The sequence below is a fragment of the Aethalodelphis obliquidens genome, unplaced genomic scaffold, assembly GCF_003676395.1.
Source record: "Aethalodelphis obliquidens isolate GAN/ISIS:26980383/991018 unplaced genomic scaffold, ASM367639v1 scaffold9, whole genome shotgun sequence".
NCBI classification, from domain to species: Eukaryota; Metazoa; Chordata; class Mammalia; order Artiodactyla; family Delphinidae; genus Aethalodelphis; species Aethalodelphis obliquidens.
Genome location: NW_020837953.1, coordinates 19,697,800 through 19,724,983, shown reverse-complemented (window position 1 = coordinate 19,724,983; position 27,184 = coordinate 19,697,800). Strand labels below are relative to the sequence as shown.

General features: G+C 39.1%; 1 protein-coding gene across 12 annotated transcripts in view; it reads right to left on the bottom strand.

Moving 5' to 3' along the window:
- Positions 1-27,184, bottom strand: part of SCMH1 (Scm polycomb group protein homolog 1) — a 187,766-nt gene that overhangs the window by 31,524 nt on the left and 129,058 nt on the right. For 11 of the 12 annotated variants that reach the window (XM_027108916.1, XM_027108924.1, XM_027108922.1 and 8 more), the window contains 2 exons: positions 9,930-10,162; positions 5,958-6,084 (listed from right to left, as the gene is read on the bottom strand). The exons of the other annotated variant lie outside the window; for it this stretch is intronic. In XM_027108916.1, the coding sequence (XP_026964717.1) occupies positions 5,958-6,084; positions 9,930-10,162 (360 nt within the window). The remainder of the gene's footprint in view (positions 1-5,957; positions 6,085-9,929; positions 10,163-27,184) is intronic. 12 annotated transcript variants of the gene reach the window in all.

The window sequence follows — 27,184 nt, the reverse complement described above, 5'->3', positions numbered from 1 at the left end:
CCAAAACAGAAAGCATCTGGCTCAGATGGATTCACTAGAATTCTACCAAACATTTAAAAATGCATTTTACCAATTCTCTCTAATCTCTTTCAGAAAACAGAAGCAGAGAAAATACTTCTTAACTCATTTTATGAGGCCAGCATTACCCTAATACCAAAACCAGACAATGACTTCACAAGAAAAGAAAATTAGAGACCAATATCTCTCATGAACATACATGCAAAAATCCTTAACAAAATACGAGCAAATTGAATTCAACAATATATAAAAAGAATTATACACTACAACCAAATGGAGTTTAACCCAGGTATGTAAAACTGATTCAACATTTGAAAATCAATGTAATCCATCACATCAACAAACTAAAGAAGAAATATCACATGATACCAATAGATGCAGAAAAAAACATTTGACAGAATCAAAGACCCATTCATGATGGAAACTCTCAGAAAACTAGGAAGAGAGGGAAACTTCCTCAACTTCATAAATAACATCAACAAAAACCCTACAGCTAACATCATACTTAATGGTGAGAAACTAGAAGCTTTCCCACTAAGATCAGGAACAAGGTAAGGATGTTCTCTCTTACCACGAGTTTTCCACATTGTACTAGAAGTCCTAACTAATGTAATAAGACAAGAAAAGGAAATGAAAGGTGTACAGTTTGGGAAGGAAGAAATAAAACCCCCTTTATCTGTTAGAAGACATGATTGTCTATGTAGAGAATGCAAAAGCACTGACAAAAGAAAATTCCTGGAACTAATAAGCAGTTACAGCAAGACTGCAGAGTATAAGGTTAATACACAAAAGTCAATCACTTTCATATATAACAGCAATGAATAGGTGGAATTTGAAATTAAAAACAATACCATTTACCTTAGCACCTTCAAAAATAAAATACTTAGGTATAAATCTAACAAAATACGTACAAGATTTATATGAAGGAAACTACAAAACTACAAAACTCTGATAAACGAACTCAAAAAAGAACTAAATAAATGGAGAGATATCCCCATGTTCATGGATAAGAAAATACTGCCAAGATGTCCATTCTTCCCAACTTTATCTATAGATTCAAGGCAATCCCAATCAAAATCCCAGCAAGTTATTTTGTGGCTATCAACAAACTGATTCTAATGTTTATATGGAGAGGGAAAAACCCTGAAGAGCCAACACAATATTGAAGGGAAAGAACAAAGTTGGAGGACTGACACTACCCAACTTCAAGAGAGTACGGTATTGGTAAAAGAATAGCCAAATCAATGGAACAGAATAGAGAGCGCAGAAATAGTCCCACACAAATACAGTCAACTGATCTTTGACAAAGGAGCAAAGGCAATACAATGGAGCAAAGACAGTCTTTTCAACAAATAGTACTGAAACAACTGGATAGCCACGTGCAAAAAAAGGAACCTAGACATAGACTTTGCACCCCTCACAAAAATTAACTCAAAATAGATCACAGACCTAAATGTAAAATTCAAAACTATAAAACTCCTAGAAGATAATATAGGAGAAAACCAAGATGACCTTGGGTATGCCAGTGACTTCAGATATAACACCAAAGGCAGGATCCCTGAAAGAAATAATTGATAGGCTGGACTCATTAAAATTAAAGCCTTCTGCTCTGTGAAAGCCAATGTCAAGAGAGTGAGAAGATAAGCTACAGATTGGGAGAAATTATTTGCAAAAGACAGATCTGATAAAGGACTGTTATCCAAATACACAAAGAACTCTTAAAACTCAGCAATAAGAAAACAAACAACCTGATTAAAATATGTGCCAAAGTTGTTAATAGACACCTCACCAAAGAAGATACACAACTGGAAAATAAGTATATGAAAAGATGCTCTACTCTACATGTCATTAGAGATATGCAAATTAAAACAACAATGAAATACTACTATACACCTATTTGTTCTGGCCCAAATCCAGAACACTGACACCATCAAATGCTGGCGAGAATGTGGAGCAACAAATGAACGCTCATTCACTGCTGGTTAGAACGCAAAATGATATAGCCACTTTGAAGGCAGTTTGACAATTTCTTACATAACCAAATATACTCTTACTATGTGATCCAGAAATCGCGTTCCTTGGTATTTACCCAAAGGAAGTGAAAACTTATGTTTTCACTAAAACCTGCACATGAATGTTTATAGCAGCGTAATTCATAGTTGCCAAAACTTGGAAACAACCAAGATGTCCTTCAGTAGGTGAACAGATAAACTACTGGTATAGCCAGACAATGGTATGTTGTTATTTAGCACTAAAAAAAAAAACAAAAAACTATCAAGCCGTGAAAAGGCACAGAGGAAATTTAAATGTATATTGCTAAGTGAAAAGGCCAATCTGAAAAGACTACATACTGAATGATTTCAACTTTATGACATTCTGGAAAAGGCAAAATTATAAAGACAGTAAAAAGGTCACTAGTTGCCAGAGATTAGTGGGGAGGAAAGAATGAATAGGCAGAGCAAAAAGGATTTTTAGGGCAGTTAAATTATTTTGTAGGATCCTATCATGGTGGATACATGTCATTATATATTTGTCAAAATCCATAGAAAGTATAACACCAAGAGAGAACTCTAAGGTAAACTATGGACCTTGGGTGATAATGATGTGTCAGTGCAGGTTCATCAATTGAAACAAACATACTGCTCTGGTGGGGGATGTTGGTAATGGAGAAGGCCATGCATGTGTGGGAGCAGGGGGTATACGGGAAAGCTCTGTACCTCCTGTACTTAAAAAAAACAGTCTAGTAAAAAGTTCAGAAAACAAAAAAGAGTTCTTCATAGCCGATGCAAACATCCAAGAGTGGGTAAGCAGAGTGTAAGGTTTTCCTAAATGTATGTGACCAAATTCCTAAATGTATATAAAATCCCTTTATGCAGAGCATTTTGCAGGACTGGTTTTCTACCAAATACCCTTTGGAAAATGCCACTAGAGTAATAAATAATGACACTTTTACAAGCAAAATGCCAGGAACAAGAAACTCAGTACAAAGTTTAGAGGACAGAGTTGAGGAAAGCTTGAAGAAAGTTGAGCAAAAAGACAAAGAGAATAGGAATAAGAATAAAGAGGGTCAAGAATATAGAGGACGACTTCAGGAGGTTCAACATCTGAATAACATGTATGCCAGGAACAGTGAATAGAGAAAAAGTGGGAGAAAATCATTGATGAATTTAAGAAAGTTTCAAGAAATCAAATAATGGAATAGGCACACTATGTGTCCACATGGTAGGTAAAAATACATCCTAGGTGAAATTTCAGAATAATGGGGATGAAGAGAAGCTTCAAAGGGAATAAACAGGTTTCACACAAAACGAAAGATATAAATTTAAGAAAGATTACATGGGAAAATAAAGATGTGGGAAGGAGCAAACTGGGGATAACACAAAAGAGAGGTGAAGAGGTTGTCAAGGAACTCAGAAGGCTCCAGCAGAGATTTCTTTTAGAGTTTGAAATGGATAGAATATAAAACGTGCTTGAACATAAAGAAAGATGTATATGGCAGTAAGAGAGTTTAAGGCTGAGTTAATAAGTATATAGCAAAATAAACACATAACAAAGAAATCAAGATTTACTCTAAAACAAAATTTTGTACAATAAAGGAAAAGTAATCATAGTACTCTACAGTTCAACTGAGAAGAGCCTATAACAAGTTACAATACAAATGAATGAATTTCAATCTAATCACAATTATAATATCATAGTATTAAGATACACAAGCATGTGTGGGTGGGTTAACGGGTAAGGAGATGAAGAGTTAAATCCTGGGTTGCCAAAAAAAAAATGAAAAGGAAGAGTTAAAGTGTGTTGTCAGTTGAAAATGCCTCAAGCTAAAAAAAAGAAAAAAAAAGCAATATAAACATTCCACTTACATATATGGAGATAAATAAAAGAATCAGCTAAATTGAAAGTGATTGCCTTTGGTGAGAAGTAAATGACAGGGGTATAGAGGGGACTGTTCGTCTTGTTTTTGTAATAATTCTTGTAGGCCTATTGTTCCTTTAGGCTATTAGCATGTATATAGCTCTGATCAAAATAACTCTTAAAAAGTGTTGTGCAGTTAAAAGAACCCCAAAAGGTTGGTAATAAAGGATATAGTGTAGCACACAGCTTTCAATCTATGATAGCTTTTAAAAAAAATTAATTAATTTTTGGCTGCATTGGGTCTTTGTGGCTGCACGTGGGCTTTCTCTAGTTGCAGTGAGCAGGGACTACTTTTCATTGCAGTGCATGGGCTTCTCATTGCAGTGGCTTTTCTTGCTGCGGAGCAATGGGTTCTAGGCGCGCAGGCTCAGTAGTTGTGGCGCACGGGATTAGTTGCTCCCCAGCATGTGGGATCTTCCCGGACCAGGGCTCGAACCCATGTCCCCTGCCTTTGCAGGCAGATTCTTAACCACTGCGCCACCAGGGAAGTCCCTATAATAGCTTTTATTGTTAACATTTGAAGGGTCTATAAAGGTAACTTGGACTAATCGTATCGTTGTATAGGTGTGGAAACTGAGGCTCAGAAAAGGAAGTGACATCAAGGTCACACAGAAAGAGCAAAGGTCCAACTGGGGTGGTGAAACAGTGATCAGTCAGGACTGCGATAGCCTGGCCAAGAACAGGAAACAGGGATACAAAGTCAAGCTGCCACTTTTCCTAGGCTATGAGATTCAGACCAAGGGAGGGATTGCCAGCTTCGAGACTGCCAGAAGAGATGGTCTACATCATTTAAACCGAAAAGTGAGGCACAGTCATGAAGCTCCCACTGCTATGAATCTTCTAGGTTTTGTTAAAAAGGCATCCAGGCACCTAAGTGATATTTAGAAGGATATGGAGTAAACCAAGCAGGTATGCAGGCACCTAGGGGGCGTGTCATGAGGCTGAAAAATGTAATCAGTATCTTCACCAAGGTGTTCATCTATCTTTACTTCCTCTTCCATGGAGCTTAGGGTCAAAGCTCCTAAGCTTTGTTCACTAATCTAATGCCACTTTTGGACTAAGCAAACCCAGTAACAAGCTGGGGCTAGATGCATAAGATACATTTGGAGAAATCACATGATAGTACCCTGACTAGAGCTGGACATAAATGCCACTGCAGGCTCTGTTGTTTTCCAAAGGTTATTTGGGGAGGAAACTATAGCTGGCCTTCCCTTCAAGTGCTAACATTCTAGGATTTGGGTGGAGACAAATTCAACTCCTAAGAAAAAGACTACCCTAACTTCCATGGGGATCATTCCAATTGCTTAGATTTCCCTAAGAAGATGGAGTATCTGCAGAGTAACAAAAGTAAGGTTTCACATATGTATCTTAATTTAGACATAAAAAATGAGTATTGTTCTTTTTAGTTACCCCACAGGGAGGCTGTATATCTATGTTTATCTATTCTAAAGGGGTAGCTCTTTTAGAGTTACCTCCATATATAGTTTACGAAATGGGAACAGATACGCACAACCAGGTGGTTACGCACCCACTTTAGTTACCAGATTTTGCTTTGAATCAAACGAGCACTGAAATACTTTCACAGCACCAAGATTTGCCACCATCAATGACATTAAAAAAAAAAAACAGAGCAGTGTCATACATATATGAGTGGTGGCAGAATTATTATTGTGCTGGAAGGGTTCTGGAAGGGATCACTAAAGAGGGAGCACCCCAAACTGGAAAGGATGGGTATAATTATAAACTGGGCCAGGAAGCTCCTGGTGCTGGCCCCATGTCCACCCCACCCCCGTGCCCCAGATCCCCAACACTGAGTTCACAGAACATCTACCCAAGTTTCTTTGATTGTTTTGACAGAATGGAGGTTTCTCTGAAGTTATTTCAAAGTTAAAAAAATTTCTTTTTAAGATTCTGTTTAGATTTATAAATGGATAGGGGGCTAATTATCGGTACAGTAAAAGAGAAAATATAGACACTGGGGCCTGGGGCTTGTTGCAGCTAATACTGTGATCTGCTCTTACCTGTGGGGGCCTGCATGGCTGAGCTGGGGATGGTGGCAGCATCTTGGGGTACAGTGCTGGTATCCGGTTCAGGGGTGCTGGTTGTTGGTGAGGTGGGTGGTGGGTTCAGCAAAGTCCGAGGTTTCCTCTGTCAAAATGGATGGGGAAAAGTTTCTACCCATGATAGGTAACTTGTCTTCTCATTCCTCTATTCTTAGTACTTAATTCACGCATGAAACTGAAATACATTTGTGGATGGGACTGTTTTAATCTTTTTTTTTTTTACAGTTGATATATAGTTGATTTACAATGTTGTGTTAGTTTCTGGTGTACAGCAAAGTGATTCAGTTATATACTTATATATGTGTATTCTTTTTCAGTTTCTTTTCCATTACAGGTTATTACAAGATATTGAATATAGTTCCCTGTGCTATACAGTAGGACCCTGTTGTTTACCTATCTTATATATAGTCGTGTGTATCTGGTAATCTCAAGCTCCTAATTTACCTCTCCCTGCACTTCCCCCTTTGGTAACCATAAGTTTGTTTTCTATGTCTGTGTGTCTGTTTCCTAAAAGTGTTACAACTAAGTTCATTTGTAACATTTTTTCAGATTCCACCTATAAGTGATATCATATGATATATATTTTTTTCCACACAGTGTCTTGCCCAAAGCTGCAAATACAGTAGATGTTTAATAAATATGTATAAGATTCTGGGTTTCTGTATAGCCACAGCTTAATTCACTATCTTTTCTACTGTATTCAATATTATCATCTGAAGTCCAGGTTCTTTATTAGTTAGACAGAAAAAAAGCAAAAAAAAAGGAAAAAAAATGCTGTGGCTTAAGTCAACTTTGATATTAGTTTGTTTCCCTCTGTTGAAAAATGGAAACCTCCCTTCCCCTAACTCCACAAACTACTTTCCCCTGCCTACCTCTTCAGCTTATTACCTGTCATTTCTTATCTTAAACCTTATACTCCAGTAATCTCTAACTATAGTAGTTCTCTCAAAACCTGCAGTTTTACCTGGTCCTTGCCTTGACAATAATAAACCATCCCTTTTGCCTGGAATACCCTTTCTTTTTTTTTTTTTCCTTATAAATATCTGTTTATCCAGGAAGCTTTTCTGGATAAGCTTTACTGTCTCTTTTGTGCTATTTCTGTACTTTGTATTGTTGCATTTATCACAGTGTATTGTCAATATATATTTACATACTGGTGTCCCCTATTAGCCTGGCGCTCCTTGAGGGTCTGATTCTGTTTACCATTCCTACATGGTACTCGGCATATGATAAGTGTCAATAAATGTCTTTCAATGAAGCATACAGTATAGAATACCAATAATGGGGGAAGTAATAAAAATGATTTGAGAAGAATCTAGTATCTCCTCTATGCTGGTCCAGGCAGTCTCTGGGGGAGAGAGATCTCAGAAGGCTTTTTCCAAGAAACAGTTTTCTAAAAGCCTTTCTGAATGCAAGGAAAACATAACCATTTCTGAGATCCAGAAATCCCTTCCTACTGAATGTCACATGTAGGGTCCACTGTGGGAGCTGTATAAACCTGACTGACTTCTAGGATGGCCCTGCTTGTGAAAGCAGTCATGCAAACTCTTACAGAACATTCAACACACACACAGGATATGGATGTTTCCTCTCATTTTTTGATATTGCCACAAGTAAAAATCCAAATAAGCAATGAGTCAGGGAAGAAAGGAAATACCAGTTCAACTTCATTGAGTTGGTGGTAGGACTTCATGGGGTCCCTGAAGAAACAAACCTGGTGAGTTAGGTTCCCAAATATTGTAGAAAAAAGCAGAAAGATGTAAAGCTTTATTACTATTTGAGATAGGTGCATTTACATGTATTATATCTATTCATATATTAACGCAACTCCATTTTACTGGTGAGAAAACTGGGGCTCATGGCCGTACTCAAAGCTTTCCCAAAGTCACACAGGTGGTAACAATTGGAGATGAGATATAAATCTAAGTTTGTCTGGCCTCAAAGTCTATGCTCTTGTCACAAGACCACTTTGCTTCAAAAATGAACATGAGGGTTATATCATGGGTTAAGTAAAGGCATATACACTTACAGGAATAGGCAAAAGGACAGGAAAGGGAATTAGGGAGTCAAATGCCATGCCATGAAGTACAGTATTAGATGAGAATTACTGCTACCAGGAGGACTGGAAAGAAAGAGGACTTGGGCTACTATGTTAGGACTTCCTGAGAAAGCAGAGCTGAGGCAATCAGAGAATCATAGTTCTTAGGTTTTGAAGGATCTTAAAGGTTACTTAATCCAACTATCCATCTAACACTTCTACTTTCCACTCCTTGAAAACATCCCTCTCAGTAGTCACCTGGTACCTGATGAAATACCTCTAGTGATGGGAGATCACTACTTGCATTTTGAAATAGATTTAACTGTTCCTTTTATGTTGAGACAAAGTCTGTCTGCTTGAGTTTCTGCTCATTGGTTGTGGTTCTGTCTTTGGAACCTCAGAGACAAGTTTTCTCTGTTTTTAATCTGTCAAGGTGCCTTCACATCGTCAAAAGCATGACTTCCCTGGCCTTGGAATCTTTAGAGCCTTCAGCCTCTCCTCCACAACATGAGAATGAGAAGACCGTAATGGACACAAAAATGAACCCCTGGGTTTGGGGTTAGTGGTAATAGATCAGGAGCATTATGTGTTACATAGAAGGATTAGGATGTGACATCAAGAATTCAAAACCAATAAATAAGAGATAATCTCAACTGGAACATCATCGCTAAAATCCATCCATCCATCCATCCATGCATGCATACATCCATCCATCTTGCATATACCGAACATTTCCCAAGAGATTGGGATATAGGGCACTGCAGAAGAAAAAGAGAAAAAAAGACTAGATTCCTGACCTTGAAGAGCTTATATTCGAGAAGGACTGAGGTCAGCTGGAGCTAATAAACAAAACAAACCCACCCACCCAACCAAACCTAGGGAGGAACTTATGAAATTAGAAAGGAATGCCTAGGGAGAACTGGGTATCATTTCTAAACTGGAACTCAGGTAGTCTAGTTTGGGAGGGAGTTGCAGAGAAATTCCCTGATAGTTAAGAAGTGAGTGGAGAAAGAAGGTGATGCCAAAGGAAGCCCTAGAGAAGCAGCTGAGTAGGTTTCATATCAATGGTTTCCCTAGGGAAGATACACATGGAGAACTGGTCATGACTAAAAGGTGATACTTTCAGTAACAGTGCTCAGTGAAGCTCGACCAAGCAGTCTTTTCCTACACCAGAGGTAAGTGTTAACCTCCCTCAGGAAATGTGAGAGAGTGAATGTGTGGTAGGGCAGCAGTGACCTTAGAACTAGAAGATCTGGAGACCCATCTCTGTAGCCTTTGCCATTTATTAGCTATGTGACCATAGCGAAGTCATTTCACATCTTTAAGTCTCAACTTATTTGACTATTTAATAACATTAAACATTAACTACATTAACTACATTAACTACTCATCTCCAAGGGTTTTGTGAAGATCATGTGATATATAGTGGTGTCAGGTGCAGAGCCTGATACTTAGTAAATATTCAATAATTTTCTTTCTTTCTTCTTCTTTTCTTTCTTTTTTTTTAAAAGAAGGTACAGGGACAGAAAAATAAATACATTTACAGAGTCACTTTTCTCTTTCTGTTCACATACCTGGACATCCACTCTGGGTAGGTTAAAAACAATTAGGAGCAGGGCCTTCCATCTATGGAAGATATTAGACCAGAATTCCCATGAATGTAACTTTCAAAGTAAAAATTTGCTTCTTATCCATACGATCTTATCTGCAACATTACCAACTCCCAGGTAAGTAGCTAACGTAGGGATGACAATACAGGAGATTCTTCTTAAAAGCATATACAAGGGGGAGAACAGGGCCAGACACATCCCTTTCTAAGATGGATGGATATGGATGAGTTTACCCCTTCATAACCATTTATCCCGTGCTGGCAAACCCACATTTTTACCTACCTTACTGCCAGGTTTGGGACCCCTCTTCTTTGGGAATTTCAAAGGTTCGGCTGACTTGGATGGGGTAGAGATGGGATGGGGAATTAGGGGCTTGGGTGTCCGGCCCCGCTTCTTGCCTGGTTTACGCCCCCTCTGCCCTGGTTGAGGCTCCAAGGCAGTTTTGGTGTTGCTGTGGATGCCAGGCTTCTCAGTGTTCGCCTCGGATGCAGGATAGGGATTCTTTGGAATCACAACTGCAAGAAAAAGACTCATTCTAACACCCCCTCTTCCCACTTGCATTCCCATCCCAGCCAGAGGGAAAAAAAGACTTGCTACTTCTGCTTGGATAGTTTTATCCCAGGAAGCTAGTTTCTTGGCATCTGACCTAAATGGTAGAAAATCTCAGAGGAGAACTGAATTTTGATCGGCCAAAATTGGAAGTTTTAATTATTTCTGGCAGATGCAGAAAAAATTAAACTGTTCTCCCCAAGGAATCTAGTTAAAGCATATAAACACAGGCTCAGAGATGGAATGGATCTCACCTACAATCTTCTCCTGCTAAGAATGAAGATCTGAGGCCCAGAAGAGGAAATGATGCCTTCCCTAGGTTATACAGTGAGTTGGGATAAGGACTTATGTTTTGAAACTGGGCCCTGACAACCAAATCAGGGATTTTCTATATCAATCTACTTAAAGTTTTAGTGTGATTATTGCAGTGAGGAGTAGTGAAACACATGGAAATATATACATTTGATAGCATATTTCCTTACCTTAAAAATCTTTGCTCCATATTACCTTTAAGGTAAAGTCCAAATTCTTTATTCTGATATCCAAAGACTTTTGTGACTCTGCCCCTGCCTTGCTCTCCAGTTATGTCTGATGTCATTTCCTATCACCCACCCCCATGTTCTAGCTCCTCTGTTTTCTGAACACCAATTCGTTCATATATGTTGAGTTCTCTATTCTTCCTGGTCAGACATACATCAGTACTCAGTTTTCAACACTCAGCTCCAGGGCCACCTCCTTACTGAGGCCTTGTCTGACTATGTCCCAACTCCATCAGTATTCCACTTACTCCAAAACATTCTGTAGACACCTATGTTAGAGTACTTTCAGTTTTACTCCAATCATTCTTCTTCTCCTTAATTGAGAATTTTTCATGGTAAGGGGTATCTAATTCATTCCACAAAGTTATTAAGCACTTACTACAGGCTATGCACTAATCTAAGCACTGGGGTAGAACAGTGAACATAACATAGTTTCCATTCTCATGGAACTTACCTCCTAGTCGGGGGAGACAGAAAATAGGCAAGTAAGTATACAGTATAATGTTAGGTAAGTGCTATGATTAAAACTAAAGCAAGGTAAGGAGACAGAGGGGTGAGGAAAGTCCTCTTTGAGGAGGTGACGTTTGCACAGAGCTCCCAAATGAAATAAAGGCAAAGCCTTATGAAGATCTGAGGAAGATCCAAGTAGAGGGTATATAACAAATGCAAAGATTCTGAGATGGAAACATGTTAACATGTTTGAGAAATGGAAAGGAGGTCAGTATAGCTGGAATTGAGTGAGCGAAGGGGAGAGTGGTGGGAGATAAGGTTAGAAAGGGAGTAGTAATAAGATTGTGTGGGATTTTGTAGGCCATGAAAACGAATCCAAACTTATTTTAAGTCTAAAGGGAAGCCACTGGAGGGTTCTGAGCAGGGTGTGACTGGGTGTACTTAAAAGGAGCACTCTGGCTGTTCTGGGAGGGGACAAGAATAGAACTAGGGAGACAAGTTAATAAACTAATTACAGTGGGTAGGTAGAAGATGGTATTTCTTGTGCTTCCAGGTAGGATGTTATAGATCATGACAGTGTAACATTGCTGATGCAGCAACTAGAAAAAGTCAGATAAATTATCTTTAAAAGACATTGCATTGTTGTAAAAATCGTGAGGATTAGATGAACTGGATTCCAGACCTGGGTGGAGAGGGCTCCTGGAGTAGCTGACACTGTTTACTTTCCTGAGGACATCTGCCAAATTTGGGCATGAACCGACAGTCAGGCTTGGCCTGTGCAGAGGAGCTCCACTGGAGGAAAGAAAAATCAGAGAGGCTCTGTGACAGATTGGAACTTGAGGAGTTCCATCTGTGTGGCCAGTTTTTCCCAAGGGACATTTGCTGAGTTCTGAGCCTGCACACTGGAGCTGCAAAGCTAGGCTGAGAGCTTCTAAAAAGGCAGAGTGAAAACTGCTATAATCTTGTGATTTCAGGAGACAAGGTTCCACTAGAAGGAGGAGGTCTACCTCTAGCACAGCTGATCTCCTCTTCAAGATAAATGCCATATTTTGAAATTGTAAGGACTGAAGGGTCAAAGAACCAAGCCCCAAACCTCTCAAGGGTAGGACAATCTCTTGCAGTTTTTCAGGACTATGAAGATGGAGACCCATTAGGTTCTCAGTCGAGAGCCCAAGAGGGACCAGGTGCAAGGAACACGGATATGAACCATAGGTACAATTCAGATCTGAACTAGCTCAATCCATGATTAGACTGAGGGGATCAGGCCCTTATCCTATTAGCCTAAAGGAAAGAGGAAAGGAAGAATTCTTTCTGATGGAAAATATCAGCTGGAGTCTCAACAGTTCTTTTATATAAAATATCCAGTGTGTGTGCATGCGTGTGCGTGCATGTATGTATATACACATGACATAAAAAGAGGCAGAACAATGTGACTGGTAATCAAGAAAAATACAGACAATAGAAGACTCATGTATGATCCAGATAATGAAGCAGACTTTAAGATAACCATAATTAATATGGTTTTAAAAAGTAGAGGAAAAGATGAACAAAATGTAAGAAAAGATAAGTAATACTCACAGAAAACTGGAACCTATATAAAAAATTAAATGGACACACTAGAATAAAAGATACAATATTAAAAATTAAGAACTCATTGGATAGATTTAAGGGCAGACAAGACCCAGCAGAAGAATTACTGAATTTGAAGAAAAATCAATAGAAAACATGCAAAATGAAGCAAAAATATGGAAAAAACAGGTTAGAGCAATAGAGACATGTGGACACAGTCAGTAGATCCAAAATATGAGTAACTATAATCCCAGTGAGAGAAGACAGAGAGAATGAGGTAAAAGCAATATTTGAAGACTAATGAAAAAAGAGCTCAGCAATCCACAAGCAGCAAAAATACAAAAAAAAACCACCCCAAAATATACCAAAACACATCACTGTTAAATGGCTGAAAATAAAATACATAAAATACAAGTGAAATGAAAGACAAAGATAAATTTTTAAAAGCAGTTAGAGAGAAAAGGATTACTCTTACAGAAGCAATTGACTTTTTAATAGAAACTATGAAAGTAAGAAGCAATAGTTTTTTTTTTTTTTTTTTTTTTGAGATACGCAGGCCTCTCACTGTTGTGGCCTCTCCCGTTGCAGAGCACAGGCTCCGGATGCGCAGGCTCAGTGGCCATGGCTCACAGGCCTAGCCACTCCACAGCATGTGGGATCTTCCTGGACCGGGGCATGAACCCGTGTCCCCTGCATCGGCAGGTGGACTCTCAACCACTGCGCCACCAGGGAAGCCCAGAAGTGATAGTTTTAAATGATAGTTTTCAAGGGACAAAATATATAAATTGCCAACCTAGAGTTCTATGCTTAGTGAAAATATCCTTCAAAAATGAAGGTGAAATAGTATGGAAACAATCTAAGTGTCTGTCAACAGATGAACAGATAAAGAAGATGTGGTGTATATATGTGTATATATATATATATATATATGTGGTATATATATATGTGGTATATATATATGTGGTATATATATGTGGTATATATATATTGATAGATATATATATATTCCATATATATATAGAAAAGAATACTACTCAGCCATAAAAAAGTGAAAATTTTGCCATTTGCAGCAACATGGATAGACCTGGAGAGCATTATGCTACGTGAAATAAGTCAGACAGAGAAAGACAAATACTGTATGATATCACTTATACGTGGAATCTAAAAAATACAACAACCTAGTGAATAAAACAAAAAAAGAAGCAGACTCACAGATATAGAGAACAAACTAGTGATTACCAGTAAGGGAGGGGAGGGGCAATATAGGGGTAGGGGGAAGAAACAGGGTTACAATGCAATTATAAAAAATCATCTGTGTGAAACTTTTGAAAATTGTAAAGCACTACAGAATTTAAAGAATCTTTCATTCAATTAAAATTTTTTAATAAAATGAAGGTGAAATAACTGTTTCAGAAAAATCAAAGCTGAAAGAATTTGTCACTAACAGACCTAAACTACAGGAAATAAAAATGAAGTTCTTCAGGATGAAGGAAAGTAATCACAGATGGAAAAAATACAACTGCAGGAAGGAAGGAAGAGCATAAGAAAGGGTAAATATGTGGATAGATACAAGAGAATATTGACAATTTAGAAAAAGAATTTTAAAAATGGCTTGTAGGGTTTATAATATACGTATAGTTGACCCCTGAAAAACAAGGGTTTGAACTGTGTGTATCCATTTGTATGCAGACTTTTTTCAACAAACATGTACTACAGTACTGCATGATCCACCGTTGGTTAAATCCATAGATGTGGAACCACGGATAAGCAGGGCTGACTGTGAAGTTACATACAGATTTGACTGTACAAGGGGGTGGTGCCCCTAATCTGCGCATCGTTCAAAGGTCAACTGTATTAGTAAATTATATGAAAGCAATAGCAGAAAGGATGGAAGTGGGAGGGTAAATGGAGCCAAAATTTGCTAAGAACTTTGCATTATTTGGGGAGTGGCTACAGTGCTTATTTAAGATTAACTTTAATAAGTCCAGGATGTATAATTCTAACTAGTTAAAAAATTATAACAAGAATGTATCACTAAAAGCTAAGGAGAGAGGAATGGAATAATAAAACACACTCGATTAATCCAAAAGAAGGCAAGAAAGGAGGAACAAAGAAATGAGGGAGAACTTAGGCAAAGAGAAAACAAAAAGCAAAATGCAAAATGGTAGACTTAAACCCAAATAAATAATTACATTAAATACAAATGGTTTGAATAAAACAATAAGAAAAAATTAACATACAAGACCAAAGCCCCACCCCTCACCGAACCCAATTATATCTGTTTATAAGATGGCATTGAAATAAGAAAACTTAAAATATGATGACACAGGAAGATAAAAACAAACAGATGGAAAAATATACACCCTGTGAACATTAACCAAAGAAAGTGCAAGTGGCTATATTAATATCAGACAAGACAGTCCTAATACAAGAAGTATGACTAGACTAAAAGGGACATTTCCTCAAGAGAAAACAGTCAATTCATATCACCAAAATGAAAAGGCAGTCTACTGAATGGGAGAAGATACTTGCAAATGATATATCCAATAAGGGGTTAACATCCAAAATATACAAATAACTCATACAACTCAACATCAAAAAAACAACCGGGGCTTCCCTGGTGGTGCAGTGGTTGAGAATCTGCCTGACAATACAGGGGACATGGGTTCGAGCCCTGGTCTGCGAAGATCCCACACGCCGCGGAGCAACTAGGCCTGAGCCACAATTACTGAGCCTGCGCATCTGGAGCCTGTGCTCCGCAACAAGAGAGGCCGCGATAGTGAGAGGCCCGCGCACCGCGATGAAGAGTGGCCCCCACTTGCCGCAAGTAGAGAAAGCCCTCGCACAGAAACGAAGACCCAACACAGCCATAAATAAATAAATAAATAAAAATTAAAAAATAACAAAAAATAACCCAATTAACAAATGGGTAGAGGACCTGAATAGATATTTTTCCAAAGAAATATCACATGGAAAGATGCTCAACATCACTAATCATCAGGGCAATGCAAATCAAAACCACAATGAGATACCACCCACATTTGTCAGAATGGCTATTACCCATAAGAGAACAAATAACAGGTGTTGGCAAGGATGTGGAGAAAAGAGAACCCTCATTCACTGTTGGTGGGAATGTAAATTGGTGCAGCCATTATGGAAAACAGCATGGAGGTTGTTCAAAAAATTAAAAATAGAACTGCCATATGATCCAGTAATTTCACTTCTGGGTATTTACCCAAAGAAAACAACAACACTAATTCTAAAGGCATGTGCACACCAATGTTCACTGTATTATTGTTTACAGTAGACACAATATGGAAGCAACCTAAGTCCTCTGACAGATGAATGGCTTAAGAAAATGTGGTATATACGTGCAATGGAATATTTACTCAGCCATAAAAAAAAAAATGAAATCTTGCCATGTGTGACAACATGGATGAATCTAGAAGGTATTATGCTAAGTGAAATAAATCAGAGAAAGACAAATACTGTACGATCTCACTTATATATGGAATTTAAACAAAACAAACAAAAGAAAACAAAAACAGACTCATAGATGCAGACAGCAAACTAGTGACTGAGAGATGGGAGGGCAGCGGAGGGTGTGGCAAAACAGGTGAAGGGGCTTAAGAGGCACAAAACCTCAGTTATAAAATAAGCCACGGGGATGTCACGCACGCATAAGAAATATGGTCAATAATGCTGTAATAACTTTGTATGGGGAAAGATGGTGGCTAGACTTATCATGGTCATTGTTTCCTAATGTCTGCAAATGTTAAATCACCACGTAGTTCACCTGAAATTAACATAATATTATACATCAACTATATTTCAATTAAAAAAAACTCCAGTTAAAGTGGAAATGAAATGAATTAAAATTACTTATAAATAAATGATAATTATAGCAAAAAATAGTCAATTCAAAAGGAAGCTATAATAACCTTAAATTTATATGTACCTAATAATACAAAATATAAAAGCAAAAGTTTAAATAAGTAAAAGCAGAAACAGAAAAATCCATAATTATGCAGTGGATATTTTAACACATTTCTCTCAGTAATTGATAAGTCAAGTATGTGAAAAACAATCAAGAAGGATAGAAAATATTTGATAACACAATTAAACAACTAATAACATAAATAACTAATTAACATAGATAACCAAATAACAAATTAACCAACCAATGTAATCGACACATATAGGACACATTTGTATCAATAAAATGTTATATGGTTAGTAGTTTTCCAACTACAGTCTGGGAATCTCTGGGGGTTCTTGAAATCCTTTTGAAGGTCTATGAGATGAAAATTATTTTCATGATGCTAAAACATTATTTGCATTTTTCATTCTCATTCTCTCACAGTAGAGTTTTCAGGATGCTACAAGTGTGATATCACTCTGACAGCTAATGGAATGCGTGCCTGTATATTCTTATGTCTTAAAAAGTTCTAAGTTTTATTTTATAATATAGTGATATAGATAACCCACAAAATGAAAGCTCTTTTGGGTTAAGGATATAAAGGTTTCCTGATACCAAAAGGTTTGAGAACCACTGATCTATAATTATATTATATCACTTCCTTGCCCTTCTTTTTCCAACACATTTGCCTAGAAAAAACTCCAATCCAACTCTCTACCTGTTCCACACTTAAGACTGAGTAACTGAACATGCCAAATGTTTAACCTGATTAGTATAAACCCCAAGACTGCCCCATATACCTCCAGTAACAAACACGGAATCTGAGCTGAGCAGTGAGGAAAGTGATTTACTTTGGAATTCCTAGCGTCACATGGTAAGGTGCTGAGATCTTAGTTGGTACCCAGCACATGTCTGTATAATAAGAAAGTCAACAGATGTAAAAGAAGAACTGAACAGGGCTTTAATTGGCTTTCTGAGTGTCAGAAAACAGTTTTTCTTCTTTTTTCCCTTAAGGCTAGAAATAAAAGTCCATGACACCAACTGGCAAAGGGGTTGCTCTCTCTGGCCTGAAAGATACAGACAGAAGAAACGAACCAATTATATTTAACAGTTCTGAAAAATCAGGGCATGCTGTTCATGTATGAGTAGCCAGCAGCGAGATTAAGCTTCATACTAATTTAAAAGCTTCTTAATAATGGATTTCTTAAGCTATCCTGAGGGATTCCAGGATTTTGAAGTTTTCCCTATCAGGAAGCCCTGTCCTGCCACATTCTAACTTAATTATCCTAGTTGGAAAAAAATTGAGTTGATGTCAGGGGACCAGGGATCTAATTCTAGTTCTGTCCCTTATGGTGTGACATTGAGTTTGTCATTTAAACACAATCTTTTCTTATTTTTCCACATACAAATAATTAAGTAATTTAATGTCTGTCCTACTTCAGAGAAAGATGAGAGATGGGAATATTCTCCAACACATTTTGATGCTACTAAGGTTGACGGAATTACTCTCTTAACCAACAATACTTAGACAAAATTCTCGTACACTTGTAATTTCATGTGGCCTTCATAATCTTGTGAAGGCAGACATTATCCTCTCCTTTGACAAGTAAGGAAAGCAAGCCTCAGAGAAGTTAAGAGTGGCAGAGCCAGGCATGATTCTAGTCTTAGGGGTCTTCTCTGCACACATTCTCTCATGTAGCTGAGGAGGAAGGAAGCAATCTCTCTTCCTTCCGGAGCCCAGGAAGTGGCAATTCAAATTATATTAATTAATTTGACCACATCAGTAAATTTCAGCTAAATTTTTCATTGAAAATTTAGAAAATGCTAAGTGTCAAGGCTTGCCAATTATCTAAGGTGAAAAAACCCAACATGATTCTTGTCCTGGAGGAGCACAATCTTGAGATGGTTAGGAGTAGATCTTTACACAATTAATCACAATTCATTGGGTATGGACTGGGATAGGGAAGATGAACCTGGAACACACTGGTCAGAAAACAATGATGGGGCCATGTCAAAAGGACACATGAGACAACTTCAAGGGGCTTCCACTGGCTACATCTGGGGCAATTTGAGCATCAAAACAAATAATGACAGTAAGAAATTGTTACTGAATAAAATAAGAATCAAGAGTCCATAATTATGTAACTAAATGAATAAATTAAAAAAATAGAGAAGGAAAAACTCTTGCTTACAGTAGAACCCCAACTAACAAATGTAGAAGAAATGAGGGAATTATAAAATAGCCATTTGGGCAATAACTGATTCAAGCAACACCCATCAATGGATGCTAAAACTATTAGGTGAAAGTCTGAGGAGAAACAGGATATTTATAGTCTCAGAGTATTTACCTGCAAGATTATTAACTAATTACAAAGGAATGAAGTGAAGAAGCTTGGTAGATACTATGTGAACCAAGTAATCAAAGTTACTATCTGCAGTTAGGATAAATGATATGTATCTCCAAATACAATGCTTTCAGAACACTATGACTTGTAGAGCCTTCCTGTCAAAAATGTTTATCCTGAATCTAATCATGAGGTAACATCAGACAAACCCAAATTGAGAACCAGTCTATAGAATAACTGGACAAATATTTATAAAGAAATATTAAGGTCATGAAAGACAAGGAAGAATGACAGAAAACAGTTCCAGATGAATGGAGACTAAAGAGACATGACAAGTACAACTCATGATCCAGAATTTTCTTTTCCTGAAAGGATATTATTGGGACAATTGGCAAAATATGAATAAGGTTTATTGATTAGCTACTGGTACTATACTGACTTTAATTTTCTGGTTTTAATAACTAGAAGGGCTGTAGATTAGCTCTTAATACTATATCAATATTAATTTTCTGATTTTAACACTAGCACTATGTCTAGAGAAAAGTATGCCCTTGTTTTCAGAAAACATACACTAAAGTCTTTAATAGTAAAGGGACATTATGTATGCAAGTCATTGCCAAATGGTTCAGAAAAAATATGTATTATGTATTGAGAGAGACTAATAATGCAAATGTGATAAAATGTTAATAATTGGAGAATCTTGGTGAAGGGTATATGGCAATTCTTTGTACCACTGCTGCAATTTTTCTGTAAAGCTGAAATCATGTCAAATTAAAAAATTCCAGAAAAGATTCAAAATGTATACACACATAGGGTTATAAGAACCTGAAGGAGGGAGTGGCTAACTGCCAGGGAAGGACAGGGAGCAAAGGAGACAGGCAAGAGAGACTTGTCAGGTGTGATTTCAAATTAAGTGACATTTTAACTTTTTTTTTTTTTTCGGCTGCGCCATGTGGCTTGTAAAGTCTCAGTTCCCCGAGGAGGGACTGAACCTGGGCCATGGCAGTGGAAGCCTGGAATCCTAACACTAGGCCACCAGCGAACTCCCTTAACTAATCTTTGAAGAATGAATGGTTCTTGCATTAGGAAAGGGCAAGGGTGGAGGGTGAGTAGGGTACTTCAGACAGAGGAGACAGTATGTAGAAAGGCATGGAACTAAAAAAGCATGGTTATATGAGGACTTGTGGGTACTTCTATGTGCCTTAAGTCCACAGAAGTGAAACAGATGCTGGAGCCAGCTTGAGAAGAGTCCACGTGACATTTAAGGAACTTTCCAGCTCTAATACATAAAGACTCTGCCAACAGACAAACGGTAGGTACCATGACTCTACATGTGGCAAAGGTAATGATGAGGTTCACTCTAAAGGCAGAAGCTCATCTAAGTTAGGGTAGTAGCACATAAAGATGTGTATAACTGATCTCCCCTCCTTGATAAACTTGTTCTGATACATGAGCATATGTGTATCTCTAATCTTATTTCCTTGGACATTATAATGATCAATAATGTCACTAAAAGGCAGACAGAAACTGTTAAGACCGAGAATGGAGAAAGGAAGTAGTGTACAAATGGGTGTCCCTTGATGATAGTTCCTTTAAGCAAAATTACTCCAACATTTATTGAGCACCTACTATGAAAGTGGTGCCATACTATCTGCAATGGCAGTATGGACAATAATTATCGCTAATAAAATTTACTAGGGTGCATAAATAGTAGTATATACTGGCAGTAAAAACAATGAGCTTTTTTTTTTTTTTGTGGTAAGCGGGCCTCTCACTGTTGTGGTCTCTCCCTCTGCAGAGCACAGGCTCTGGATGCGCAGGCTCGGCGGCCATGGCTCGCAGGCCCAGCTGCTCCGCGGCATGTGGGATCTTCCCGGACCGGGGCACGAACCCGTGTCCCCTGCAGTGGCAGGCGGACTCTCAACCACTGCGCCACCAGGGAAGCCCAAACAATGAGCTTTGAAGTCTTTCCTATGAAGCATATATTATCTTTACTTAACTGATGAGGCAACTTCAACTGAGTAACTTGGCCAAGGTCCCATAAGTAATGAGGCAGGTCTAAAACTTAAATCCAGAATGTCTAACTCTAAAGTCCTTGCTCTTTTCATCATATTAAGATTCCCTTTTACTAACTCAAGATCCATTCTTTCACTTACTTGTTCATTCATTACTCCAACAAACATTCTAAATTGAGAATACATTATGTGGTAGGCTCTGTAGTATAATCCAGGAATATAAATAAATAAAAAGGTAATTTCAATGAATGATAAGTGCTATGAAGAAAGTAAAACAGCAGTGTGATAGCCAGTGACTGAGGGATGGTCAAGAAAGGCTCTTTGAGAGGTGACATTTGAACTGACTGGCACGACAAAAAGGCATTGGGCATGTGAGGATCTAGGGCAGAGTGCTCCAGGCAGAGGAGACAGCAGGTGTAAAGGTCCCAAGAAAATAATGAAATTGACTTGTTTAAGAAACAAAGAGACCAGAGAGACTGAAGCAGGGTGAAGAGAGGAAATAATGGCATAAGATGAAGTCATAAAAATAGGTGGGGTCAGATCATGTAGGGCCTTCTGAATCACAGAAAGAACATGATCTAATTTACTTTTGAAAATGATCACCCTGGATGCTCTGTGGAGAATGGACTATAGGAGGGCAATAATGGAAGCAGAGACATCAGTTAGGATGCTGACTGTAGAAGTCCATGCAAGAGATGATGGTGTCTGAGATTAATGTGATAGCCATGAGGGAAAAGAGGTTAATAAATACAAGGTACATTTTGTAAGCAGAGCTGACAGCACCACTAAACTAGATGGCAGAGGGAAGGGAAAGAGCAATTCAGGATGAATTTTAGGTTTTTGATCATTTACCAAGATGGGGAAGACTAGAGGAACAGGAGGTTTGGGAGGAGGTAGGTTGGGAATCAAGAATCTGCTTTGGGGGCTTCCCTGGTGGCGCAGTGATTGAGAGTCCACCTGCCGATGCAGGGGACACGGGTTCGTGTCCCGGGCCGGGAGGATCCCACATGCCGCGGAGCGGCTGGGCCCGTGAGCCATGGCCGCTGAGCCTGCGCGTCCGGAGCCTGTGCTCCTCAACGGAGAGGCCACAACAGTGAGAGGCCCGCGTACCGCCAAAAAAAAAGAATCTGCTTTGGCCCTATTATGTGCTAAATGACTTGTAGATATCTGGAGATATGTAGGTAGCCAAATAAACGAGTCTAGAATTCGACAGAAAGGTCAAGGGTAGAGATAGAATTTTGGTAGTAATTAGCATATAGACAGTAATATAAAGACATGGGACTGACTGAAATCATTTGGGAGGAGACAGAGCATATAGAGGAGTACAGGAGAGGGCCTAGGACTGAGCCCTGGAACACTCCAACAACTAGGGGCTAAAAAGTGGGGGAACCCAAGCCAAAGGAGACTGAGAAGGCATACTTAGTGAGACAGGAGTTGAAAATATACAGAGTGTAACATCCCAGAAACGAAGAGAAGGTAGTGTTTCAGGAAGGAGAGACTGATCAACTGTGCTGGAAGTTACGGAGAGACTGGGCAAAATGAGGGCAGAGCAGGCTTTGTCAACATGGAGGTCGCCGTGTTCTTCCTAAGGGCAGTTTCTCTGGAACAGTGGGGCCTGAAGAGCAATTGGAGAGTGCTAAGGAGTGAATGGAAGATGGAAATAGAAATAGTGACTATAGGCCAGGTTTTTTTTTTTTTAAGTTTTACTGCATGGAATGGCCCTCCAACGATGTCCACACACTAATCTCTGGAGCTTGTAAATACGTTACTTACATGGCAAAAGGGATTTTACAGATGTAATTAAGGTTGAACTCTTAAAATAGGGAGATTATCATAGATTATTCAAGTGGGCTCAGTCTAATCACGCGTGAATCTTTACAAACCAAGAACCTTCTCTAGCTGGAAGCCTGAGAGAAGCAGAAGCAGGAGAGCAGAGAGATTCAAAGTGTGAGAAGGACTCAACCTACTCTTACTGGCTTTGCAGATGAAAGAGGCCACAAGCCAGGGAATGTGAGCAGCCTCTAGAAGTTGAGTATCCCCTGGCGAACAGCCAGCAAGAACATGGAGACCCAAGCCTACAATGGCATGGAACTGAATCCTCCACCAACCTGAGTGAGCCTGAAAGTGATTCTTCCTCAGAGCCTCCAGATAAAAGCTCAGGCTGGCTAACACCTTGATTTTGTCCCTGTAAAACTAGAACAGAGAAACGAATGATCTCACTCAGACTTCTGAGCTACAGAACTGATAAGTCTGTGTTGTTTTAAGCCACTAGGTTTGTTGTCACTTGCTACAGCAACAACAGGAAATTAATACACTATGAAATTCCAGAGACATGGGGCATTAGCTGGAAGAGAGATGCAAAGTCAAGGGAGAATTTTATCTTATTTTTTATTTATTTATTTATTTATTTGCGGTACGCGGGCCTCTCACTGTTGTGGCCTCTCCCGTTGCGGAGCACAGGCTCCGGACGCGCAGGCTCAGCGGCCTTGGCTCACGGGCCCAGCCGCTCTGCGGCATGTTGGATCCTCCCGGACCGGGGCACGAACCCGTGTCCCCTGCATCGGCAGGCGGACTCTCAACCACTGCACCACCAGGGAAGCCCATCAAGGGAGAATTTTAAAAGACTGGAGATAGAACATGTTTGTATGCTGATGAGGATGTTTCAAAAAGGAGAGGTTTGAGGAGGAAACTAGTGAGACAGATGAAAGAGAGGCAAGAGAGGATGAAATCAAGAGAAAATGTGGAGGGGCTGGCCTTTGATAGGAGCAGGGACTTTTCATCTACTATAATAACAAGGCCGGCACCATAAACTGTGCCATAGCCTCTCTATGCTGTTCTCCAAAACCTGCCTCTGGGCAATCAATGGCGATACTGGACCCTTCCCTTTGAATGTGTTCTGTTGGCCCCTTAAGTGCAATCCATTCAAATCCAAAGACCTGTTTGGAACATGGATGTGGGTGTGCACCTGATATTTTTTTAGAGCTTTCCTCACAGTTAATCATTCCAATTTAACCTGGGTCGATGGCTAATGCTTGTGCTTTGGAGTCATAAAGACTTGGATTTAAATCTCAGCTCTACCATATACTACTTGCATGACACTGGGAAAGTCACAAACTCTCTGGGCATTAAAAAAAAATTGGGATTAATAATATTTACCCCAACACTGTAAGAAGCAGAATAATGTAAACTATCTTGCACAGTGCCTATCACATAGTAGATGCTCAGTAAATGGTAACTACCATAATTATTCTCCTACTCAGCCTGTTCTTTTATATGTTAGCAGTTCTCTTTTATGGTGCAAAAATATTGGCAAACAATATTGATGGATAGAGTCTAGTAAAAGACTGGCATGATTCAAAAGTCAGACTTAGTGAAAAGTTCGTGGGCTTTGGAATCAGAACAACCTGTTTTCCATCTTCAGTCTGCCACCTGCAAGTGGTATGATTTTGTATAAATCATTTAACATTTCTGAGCCTACTGTCTCCTGGAAAATGGAGGTAATTTCATTCACAGTGTTTTCTGAAAGTTACATGGGAAGTTATAGTAAAGTGCCCAAGACATATGAGCTCCACAACCAGTGTTTATTTCCTTCAGTTCTCTTAACCCTCAGAGCAATTAGACAAACATACACATGTTCTCATTAAATTTCTCTTGAGGTCTTGGACTTTTGATGAAATAAAGTTGTTTTTTAAAAAAATTGCAAGCATTTCCTCTAGAAGAAAAGTGACAGCAGAGGTAGATAAAGAATTCAGGTCTCTTGATCCCTTGTCCAATACTCTTTCCCCACTCATGCAGGAGCATTCTCACTCAGACAAACACACTCTTTCCATCAGTATATTGGGTCTACATCTACGCTACTGCTTATTGTTTGACCTCTCAGTTCTGCCTGTTTCTTTTCAAACTCTTAGCTATTCCAAGTTTAATTTGCAGGATGGCCTCATGAATCTATTAGTATTTTGGCTATATACTACACTAACATAACTTCACATCTTGGGGGACTAGGAGGGGAAGCTGTTCATTCTCTAATTACTTTCACTTCTCTTAAGTCTTGTCTTTCCAACTAGCTATATAATTTAACCAGAGCATACTTTTTTAGTGCTAGGAGTACCATATCCACTTCAAACCTGCCATAGCAGGTCTGCTGGACCCATACTAGTAGAGCAATGTCTGGAAAACATTATCTGGGCTTCCTCCATGTGTTTTATATGTTCCTTGCAATTTGTCATTAGCCCTTGGTGGTTCTCATTTCTAACTGACTTTGGGTTCTAGGCTTTGCTGATGCCTGATTCCTGTACTTGGCTTGCTCTGTGATCTACTCTCCAACACTTGGCTTTGGTGAGCAGCCTAGGGTTCCTAGGATCTGATCTTGGCTTGTATTTTGCTTTCAGCTATACCACTCTTTTGTCTATCTTGATATCCCAAAGGGACCCTATGCCCAAAGTTACACGGCATATATCTCAGCACCAAAGTTCTGCCAAGCACGTATTAGTAGTTCATGAAAACATATCAAATTGGTGGTGGTGGGAAGGAAGAAGAGAAGTTGTGTGTGTTAAAATGTGTGAAGTCAATGTGTGAAGTCAGCCCAAAGGTGGTCTGGAAACAGGGAAGCTAATCACAAATACTTTCCTGAGGAATAAGACATAAGGAATGAAAGCTTATAGCTGTTTCCATGGAAACATATGACAGCTCTCTCTGGCACTAAATAACCAGCAACAAATTAAATACAGCCAAGTATATTTGAGGAAAAGACCAAGAGACTTGGGGTCTTAGGAAAAATTATACATAAAGCCAGTCTTCTGGAAGATTCCCAAACCAAAAGATGAGAAGAAATCAGGGAAGGAAAGAATAAAATAAACCCCTAACATTCACATCCCAATGAACTGTGGTACAGTAAAAAGAACAGTGGCCCAGGATATAGCAAACATAATTCTGTTTCTGAAACGAAACTCTTATATCATTTTGGCAAATTTCTCTGTGCTCCATTTTTATGGTCTGCCATTCCTTCAACATGTATCTCTTCAAAATAATAAGGATACTATTCTATATAACCATAATAAACCTGTCATACTAAGCTATAAATATTTCTGTACCCTCCCCCATCGTGATTAGTTATATTGGTAATAGGTCTTACGAGAAAAATCATATGATGATATCCCCATAAATACTGAAAAAGCTTTTGACAAAATTTAACACTCAAGAAAATTAAGAAGAGCTGGTACTTCCTTAACAAGATAAAATACATATACCTAAATCCTAAAGCCAACATCTTTTTTTTTTTTTTTTTTTTTGCGGTGCGCGTGCCTCTCCCGTTGTGGAGCACAGGCTCCGGACGCGCAGGCTCAGCGGCCATGGCTCATGGGCCCAACCGCTCCCTGGCATGTGGGATCCTCCCGGACCGGGGCACGAACCCGTGTCCCCTGCATCGGCAGGCGGACTCTCAACCACTGCACCACCAGGGAAGCCCTACAAGTGCTTTTCCTCAAGGCAGCCACAGTACTTCAGTATGCAGCAGAACTGTTTTATCCATACTTCTCATTTCCTCACATAGAATATTAAAAAGATTGAAATTTGACAAAATGAATCAAACTTGATAAAACTGATCAAATTCCAACCTTTGAGTCTCCCCAAAGGTTGGAATATGATATAAACAAATTTTGCTGCTTCATCAAGGACATCTTTTTTTTTTTTTTTTTGCGGTACGCGGGCCTCTCACTGCTGTGGCCTCTCCCGTTGCAAAGCACAGGCTCTGGACGCGCAGGCCCAGCGGCCACGGCTCACGGACCTAGCCGCTCCGCGGCATGTGGGATCCTCCTGGACCGGGGCACGAACCCGCGTCCCCTGCATCTGCAGGCGGACTCTCAACCACTGCGCCACCAGGGAAGCCCTATCAAGGACATCTTAAGCGAACCTGGCTTCTTTTTTTCCCCGGCAATGTATGCCAGTGAAAGATATTACTGTTACTACAGTTTAGTGTCATTGCTTTGATTTGTACCAAGTTGCCAGCAGTTTTACACACCATTGGTTTTATACCACCAATGTAAACAAACACCCAGGGAAAAAGACAAATAGAATCAGTATTATTACTATGAAAACTGTTTGATCCTGTGAAAGTGTCTTGGGGATGCGATCCAAGGACCACAGTTGCAGAACT